The sequence below is a fragment of the Otolemur garnettii genome, unplaced genomic scaffold (assembly GCF_000181295.1).
Source record: "Otolemur garnettii isolate 467f Iridium unplaced genomic scaffold, OtoGar3 scaffold00264, whole genome shotgun sequence".
Lineage (NCBI taxonomy): Eukaryota > Metazoa > Chordata > Mammalia > Primates > Galagidae > Otolemur > Otolemur garnettii.
In genome coordinates, this window is record NW_003852659.1 from 482,374 (window position 1) to 490,135 (window position 7,762).

Here is a 7,762-nt window from a genome sequence, read left to right on the forward strand (position 1 = left end):
TGTCAGCTCTGCATTCATTAACTCACTTCTTAAATTTTTATTTTCAGACAGGGTCTTCTTGTTGTTGGGCTAGAGTGCGGTGGTGTCCTCTTATCTCTTAGCAACCTCAAGCCACCCACCAGCCTCAGCCTCCCTAATAGCTGGGACTCCAGGTATGACCTACCACACCTGGGTCATTTTTATTTTCTTTTTGTAGAAATTAAGTCTTGCTATTGCCCAGGGTGGTCTTAAACTCCCAGCCTCAAAGGGATCCCTGCCTCCCAAAATGCTGACATACAGGTATGAGCCACTTCACCTAGCCAACCTACTCCATTGTGACGGAGACACAGAACCCAAAGACTCAGGTCCATTGTGCTACCTGAACCGCCCCCCCCTTTCTACCCCCTCAGGCAGTAACACCAGGAGCAATTGGTAAAGGGGAGGAGGGCAGGGCAAGCCAGGAGACCTTACTTCACACAGGGGTGTCCAGAGAGACCTCTTTGAGGAAACACTGTCTCCAAGAGATGAGGGATGAAGAAGACAGCTGGGAGCAGGCTGTTCAATGGTGCCTGCCGGATGTGGCTGCTGGGTGGACAATGGAAGTGGGAGTCTATTTACCCTCCAGGCCTCGGCTACCTACCTCAAAGATGAGGCAGCATCAGCCAAGCCCCCTCATTGCAGCCTGTCCCCTCTCCCAGGATGTAAGGATGATCTTCCTTTACTGCTGTGCTCCTAGCCTACTTGGCCTGCAAACCGCCTCTCCATTCTGGATGGAGGCCCCCCCGAGGGTCTGATTGGATTCTCTAGGCCACTGCATTAAGGGACACCCAGTAGAGGTGGCTAAGAAGTCAGCAGACTCTTTATTGCTGTGAGGGACAGGGCTCAGGAGCTCTTGGTGTGTCGTGTACGCTTCCTCTTCACCATCACAGGCTTCTGGCTGCGCAGGATGGCGCTGGCCCTGCGGATGGCAGCCTAGGGGGAGATAGGGGGTGGGTTCAGTGCACCACTCACCCTGCCACCCCTGCCCTGGCCTCCCCTAACCCCGACCCTGAACTGAAATCTTGGCTGCAGCCCAGTGACCACTCACCATGCGCAAGTCGGGCCGGTACTTGTTCTTTCGGATCATGTGCCTGATGCTGCTCAGGGTGGCCCGAGCATTCTTGTTGATGGTGGTCCGCACATAGGAGGTGGCAGGCTTCCGCTGGCCTAAAGGGGAGGGTAGGGGCATGTGGGTCGGTTCACTACCAGGCCCTTTGTGCACCTCTCAGCTGGAGGATACAGCCTCACTCCAGGAACCTGAGTTCTTTGAGCTAGCAAATTAGGCCTGGCAGGGCACTTCCCCAACCAGCTTTCAGCCTTCTGTGCTGGGTACCTACATACACTTCTTCCTCATTGTCTTTGTTTTTTGAGACAAAAGTCTTACTTTGTCACGCTCAGAAGAGTACTGTGGCATCACAGCTCACAGCAACCTCCAACTCTTGGGCTCAAGCGATTCTCTTGCCTATCTCCCCAGTAGCTGTGACTATAGGTGCCCACCACAACACTCAGCTATTTTTAGAGATGGTCTCACTCTTGCTTAGGCTATCCACCAGCCTTGGCCTCCCAGAGTGCTAGGATTACAGGAGTGAATCACTGCACCTGGCCTCAGTTTATCTCTTTTTTTTTTGCAGTTTTTGGCCAGGGCTGGGTTTGAACCCACCACCCTCCAGTATATTTCTTTCTTTTTTTAAAAAAAGAAATCTGGTTTCAGTATGTTGCCCAGGCTGGTCTGGTCTCAAGCAATCCTTCCACCTCAGCCCCTCAAAGTGCCGGGATTACAGCCCTGAGATAACCACAGTGCCTTGCTCTACCACAGCAGTTCTCGCAACCCACAGGAACTGTATTAAAGGGCATTGGGAAGGTTGAGAACCACTGCTCTACTAGAACGTCCAGAGAAACGAAACACTAGATAAGGCATCCTCAAACTGCGGCCCGCCTAGGACATTTATCCAGCCCTCTGGGTGTTTTTGCTGCCACTGCCTGTCCTGCTTAGCAGCCAACTCATCCTGAGGCCCGCAGTCTGGCCCTCCAACGGTCTGACAGACAGTGAACTGCCCCCCCCCACCCCCGTTTAAAAAGGTTGAGGACCCCTGCACTAGATGAAGGGTACACCATCACAGATTGTGCTCAAGAACCACTGAGCCTATGCACAAGGCTAAAAGAATAAACTATATTAACCCCTAGCTCATTACAATACTAAAATCCCCACCCTGGGGAAGGATTTTGTCCACCATTTTTTGTTCTCAAGGTGTATGAACTCACTGCACTATGTGCCCTGGACTCCACCCCAAACATGCATGAGGTTCACTGTTTATGCACTATTCATTTTTACCTCCATAAAAACCCCTTAATCCTGCTAATTGGGAAGATGGATTTGAGATAGCCTGTGCCTCCCCCTCCCAGTTGACACATCCTCTGAAATAAATACTTTCTCCCTTAACAATCTTCATTGTGTCAGTAATTAGCTTTCTATGAAACAATCATCCCCTCCCCCTCTTTGTGGGTTCCTTAACACACAGAGGAGAGCTGCTGTTCTGAATGTAAGGTTTCCTAGCAGGTGAGGTGAGTGCTTGGCCACTCCCCCACACTAACCAAGTAAGCATGCCTTAGCCTATAGTTCTGCCTTCCTCTCTCCCCCAAGGCCCAAACCATCCCCCTGGAACAATTATGAACAGGGCCAGAACCAGAACAGGTCTATGACTTACAACGATCAGATCTCACCAAAGCCCTGCCCTCCTGGTGATAGGAGACCCAGGCCATCACCACAGCAGTGGCCAAATGCTCCTTGACCCCACAGGAGGCGCCTCCTCCCTCATTGCAATTCCAAGTTTTTTTTTGAAACAAGAACCTCAAGCTGTCACCCTGGGTAGAGTGCCGTGGCATCACAGCTCACAGTAACCTCCAACTCCTGGGCTTAAGCCAGTCTCCTGCCTCAGCCTCCCAAGTAGCTGGGACCACAGGCGCCGACCACAACGCCTGGCTTTTTGGTTGCAGCCGTCGTTGTTTGGCTGGCCCGTGCTGGATTCGAACCCTCCACCTTAGGTGTATGTGGCTGGCGCCTTAGGCACTTGAGCCACAGGTGCCGAGCCCAATTACAACTTCTTAACCTCCCAAGCAGAACAGAGGTAAACCTGTCGTCTGCAACACACAGCCGCGAGGGCCCTGGTCCCTCACCTAGTCAGCCTCAATTTTCTCACCTGGGAGGTGAAACCACCCCCACCTGAGTAGTTTTGATGAGCTCATCTGAGCACATAATTGAGCGACCATGGAATTTAATGCTCCCAGTTGCCCGGGGGAAGTCCTGGTTCTTACTCGTTCTTTACCGGTTAAAAATGTGCCTGACTCACGGCGAACTGGCTGGAGGAAAGCCAGCGTCCCCGCCGCCCCGGCAGTCACTCTTCCTGCCTGACAAGAAGCGGCCACAGCCCCCCCTAGCGGGACAGCACTCACCAGATCTCCGCTTCATGACCACCACGACCCCTTTGCCGTCAGCGGCCGGCTCAACGCCCACAGTCTTGCGGTGAATCAGCCCGTTGTAGCGGAAGGAGTTGCGAGCCTTCAGATTATTGGGCTCCTGGGAAAGACAAGTGGCAGGGGATCGTGAGGAGGGGCCCCCGAGACATGCTTAGACCCGCGCCTAGAGTCCCACCACTCACGGTGCTGTACGTCTGCTTATTCCGCTTGATCAGGAAGCTGGAGCAGTTCCGCACGACCATCCACTGCAGGTGCGCAGACATGGCGGCGGCTGCGAGAAGCGGGCGGGGAAGGCCGTCAGAGGAACAGAGAGCTGACAAAGAGCGCGACTGGGGACCCGGGGTAAGCTAGGGAGACTGCTATCGAGCTGCGGCAGGCCAGGCCAAGACCTACAAAGGTGGTCCGACCACAGGCTACCAAGACTAGCTACAGGGAATGAGCGGAGGGCGAGCGCGAGGATCCACAACTTCCCGAGGCGGGGTAGGGGGGCCGCCAAGGACGCTCGAGATTCAAGGGAGAAGGCAAGCAGGGGGCACGGAGAGGGGTCGACCGACGCAAGAAAGCGGCCACGCGAGCCGACTGCCGGTGCACGCTTACCTTCCCTCACGGCAGCGGCCGGAGACGGAAAGAGAATGGCAAGGGCGGGGCGATGCCTTTAATACCATACACGCATTTCCGTTTCCTCTCCAGGTACGCGCCTGGAGTCGCGTTTCCCCGCCTCTGATGTGGCTCGGTGGTGTTCGGCTATTTCCGCTAAGTCGTCGCGTCGCTCTTCGGCTAGAGGACCTAAGGCGTGCTCGGCGCCGGAGAACAACACCGCTTTCTACTGGATTTCTGAGTAGCCGGAAGTCCTGCAAGTCTAGAGATCCTGGGGCCCATTCCTCAACGGCCTCTCTCCGCTATTGGTCACCCAGTGTTTGGCACATAGTGGGCACTCAATAAACATTTCCTTTACGAATGAACACGTGAATGCGTGAACTATTTAAGTCCTGGCGTCTTGGAGGGCATCAGACTTTCCTCATTAGCCATTGGCTGCTATACCCTATGAGAGCACCGAGGCCCATTTGGGCATCTGCGGAACTCTCTGGAAACCCTCTTCGGAGGGGCTGCTCCGCTCCGCTCCGCTATTCGCTCGTGACCAGTTCGGATCTGTTCGGAAATACTCGGTCTCCATCCAGCCAAGTTTGGAACCCTTGGCTTAATCCCGGCAGCTCCCTTGAAATAGGCTCTCCCCAGGGTTTTGTTGGAACTCTCAAACTGTTAACAGTCTGGGGGGAACCTAAACGGAACCCTCTTGCAAACTGCCAGAAGAGCGTTGATTCCCTCCAAGGGCGAGTTGTTTGGAGGAAAAGAGATTTTCGTGTGACAGTTCTTGGTTGCCAGCCCATTTCCTGTGCCTAGGTCACGGCTCCCTGCGCGGCTCCTGCGCTGCCTGATGCTCAGGTGTGAGCTGTCACATCCATGAAACTGTCTGGAAGTTTATTTTCTGTTGCCAGGGTCATCCTCAAGGAGTAGGACCCTGGCCTGGTATTTCTCTGTGTCTGGCGCCCGGGAGGCCGCCTAGACTCTCACTGAAGGCCAGGAGTGACACCGTGGCTGGGCATTACACTGGGGAGCTCCAGTGCCCCTGGGCTTCCCTGGTCATGGGTCATGACAATTGGACCTCCACTTCCTCTATTAGAGGACTCTGGATCTGACAGTGGTGTCAGAGAGCTCTGGTGAGGCTGATCCGTCTTTGCGCCCTTGGATTCATTCGCTCTAAGACTAGGCACACAGAAGGAAATTCTCAGCTCTTGCAGAACCTTGTTTCTCCCGTTAGAGCATCCCAATTCTCTGTGTCCCAGAGCTCCTTGGGGTCCAGGGGCTTTGTTTCTATACAGGAAGCCTCGGGAAGCCGGCACTGAGTAAAAACAATGCCTGCCCTCCCACAGTGTCCTACACTGCCACCATTAAAGTACCCTGAGTTTTGACCATGTGTTACACCCGTGGGTGACACGAGCCCTGGGCTAACCCCAGCACCATTGTCTGCCCTGCACAGTAACCACCACCAAAGTAGCCAGGCCTGTCGGCGCCCAACCCAGCTCAGGTGACCCGGCGGGCGCCTAGCACACCTGGCACTGTCTCCTGACCCCGCCCCGGGCCGGCCGCACCCCAGGACGCTCTCTCCGGGAGCCATCGGTGTCCTTGGCCGTGGCGGTGCAGACCATGGCGGCGGCGCCCACGGTGTGCGCTTTGCAGGGGCCCCCGTCGGGTGTCCAGTCGGCCCCAGCAGCCGCAGCCGCGCCCGCAGCCGGCCTGGGTCGCTGCCGGATGGCGCTGCTGCTGGCTGTGGCGCTGGACGTGGCGGGCATGGCGGCTCTGCTGACCGGTGTGTTTGCACAGCTGCAGGTGCGCGGCCGCGACTTTGGCGACCTGCTCATCTACTCTGGCGCGCTGCTAGTCTTTCTGAGCCTGCTCGGCTGGATCCTCTGGTACACCGGCAACATCGAGATCTCGCGCCAGGAACTCGAGCGCGACTACGGTCTGCGGCCTTCGGCGCTAGCCCGCCTAGCACGCAAGCTTTCCCGCCGCTGGTCGGCGCCTGCCGCCACTGGACTGCGCCCCGGGCCGGCCTCCCGGGGAGCGCGCCGAGGCGTCCGCGCGCCCCCGCCGCCCACCGCCGGCTCCCGCCGCGTGCGCCTGCAGCTCGCCACGCTTGAAGCCGGACCCGGGGCGGCGGGAGCTGGCAGCGAGTGAGCCCCAGGTGAGGGCCAGGCGGGGACCGTGGGGGCAACAAGTAGAGCTGGAGAGACACAGGGAGAGACAGAAATGGAGAGAGACGTGGAGAGAGGATGAGAGGTGGAGACATGGAATGGGTGGAGACGGAACTGGAAAAGTCCGACAGAGGGTAGCAGAGACAGCGGGCACAGGTGCACACTTGGGGTAGACCCTGAGACCCTGCCCCTGGAGATGAGGAACAGCACCCCCGCCCCTGCACTTGGACATACCACCCTCTGGCTCCAGGTGCACCAGGACCGGTTCCGTCCTCTCGGTGTTACCGGGTCTTTGAGGTCACTGTTGTGGATGGTAGTCATCCCTATTCAGCAGGGAAGAAACTGAAGCCCAGAAAGGTGCCACCTTTGCCTAAGGCCACACAGCACGTAGGTGGAGGACCTGGTATTCTCTTTACAAGTAGCCGTGTGAAAGGAGGAAAGAGTAAGAGGGACCAACTTAGGCAGGAGAGCTAACTAACAAAACCTCTCCTTCACTCTCCTTTCCTTTTCCTCTACCTTCTGTCCCCTTTCCTAAACACACTTCTCCAGCTTGCCTGCCTTTGCTCGGCGACCTGCTGTGGCTCCCTCTTGCACTTTGGTTAAACTGAAGTACTCACTGGTATGTGGCCCACTCCATTTCGGCCCCACTTCTTCTGCTCTCTCTATAGTCATGACAGCCCTCAGTCTACAGACAGCCTTCTCTACACCAGGCATACCCTTGCTGTCCACATTCTACTCAGCAAACTTATGTGTTCTTTTTTTTTTTTTTTTTTTTTAGAGACAGAGTCTCACTTTGTCCCCCTTGGTACAGTACCATGGTGTTACAGCTCACAGCAACCTCCTGCTCTTGGGCTTAGGTGATTCTCTTGCCTCAGCCTCCCAAGTAGCTGGGACTACAGGCGCCAGCGATAATGTCTGGCTATTTTGTTGTTGTTGCAGTCTGGTCGGGACCGGGTTTGAACCTGCCACCCTCAGTATATGGGGCTGGCTTCCTACTCACTAAGCCACAGGCTCTGCCCAAACTTATGTGTTCTTTAAGATTCAAATCAATTGAGGCAGCACCTGTGGCTCAAAGGAGTAGGGCACCAGCTCCATATACTGGAGGTGGCGGGTTCAAACCCAGCCTCAGCCAAAAACTGCAAAAAAAAAAAAGATTCAACTCAATTTTTCTTAGCCCAGTGCAGTGGCTCACATCTGTTACCCTAGCATTCTGGCAGGCTGAAACAGGTGGGTTACCAGAGCTCAGGAGTTCCAGACCAGCCTGTGCAAGAGTGAGATCCCTTCTCTACTAAAAATAGAAAAACTAAGGCAAAGCCCAAGAGTTTGAGGTTTCTGTGAGCTAAGCTGACACTACTCCCTCTAGCCTGGGTGACAGAGCAAGACTCTGTCTTTAAAAAGGAAGGAAAGGGGCTCGGCGCCTGTGGCTCAAGCGGCTAAGGCGCCAGCCACATACACCTAAGGTGGCGGGTTCGAATCCCCCCAGGGGGATAGCTTGAGGCTCCGTCTCAAAAAAAAAA

The 7,762-nt window shown here is 55.6% G+C and overlaps 2 protein-coding genes across 2 annotated transcripts in view; one reads left to right on the forward strand and one right to left on the reverse strand.

Moving 5' to 3' along the window:
- Window positions 1-810: 810 nt before the first annotated feature.
- RPL28 (ribosomal protein L28) lies at window positions 811-4,133 on the reverse strand. The gene is made up of 5 exons (XM_012813447.2): window positions 4,090-4,133; window positions 3,675-3,763; window positions 3,469-3,592; window positions 1,067-1,185; window positions 811-951 (listed from the first exon to the last, which is right to left on the reverse strand). The coding sequence occupies exons 2-5, from the start codon at window positions 3,753-3,755 to the stop codon at window positions 862-864; spliced, it is 414 nt and encodes a 137-aa protein (XP_012668901.1). The 5' UTR covers window positions 3,756-3,763; window positions 4,090-4,133; the 3' UTR covers window positions 811-861.
- A 1,504-nt stretch (window positions 4,134-5,637) lies between these two features.
- TMEM238 (transmembrane protein 238) overlaps window positions 5,638-7,762 on the forward strand; it is a 4,586-nt gene continuing 2,461 nt past the window's right edge. Inside the window, exon 1 of the mRNA XM_003802904.3 lies at window positions 5,638-6,235. Within this exon, the coding sequence (XP_003802952.1) occupies window positions 5,698-6,228 (531 nt within the window). The 5' untranslated portion in view covers window positions 5,638-5,697 and the 3' untranslated portion in view covers window positions 6,229-6,235. The remainder of the gene's footprint in view (window positions 6,236-7,762) is intronic.

Coding starts and splice junctions, on each gene's coding strand:
- RPL28 (XM_012813447.2), bottom strand. CDS start 3,755: ATGTCTGCGCACCTGCAGTGGATGGTCGTGCGGAACTGCTCCAGCTTC. Junction 3,593..3,674: donor ATAAGCAGACGTACAGCACC/GTGAGTGGTGGG, acceptor TGTCTTTCCCAG/GAGCCCAATAATCTGAAGGC. Junction 952..1,066: donor ACCGGCCCGACTTGCGCATG/GTGAGTGGTCAC, acceptor ATCTCCCCCTAG/GCTGCCATCCGCAGGGCCAG.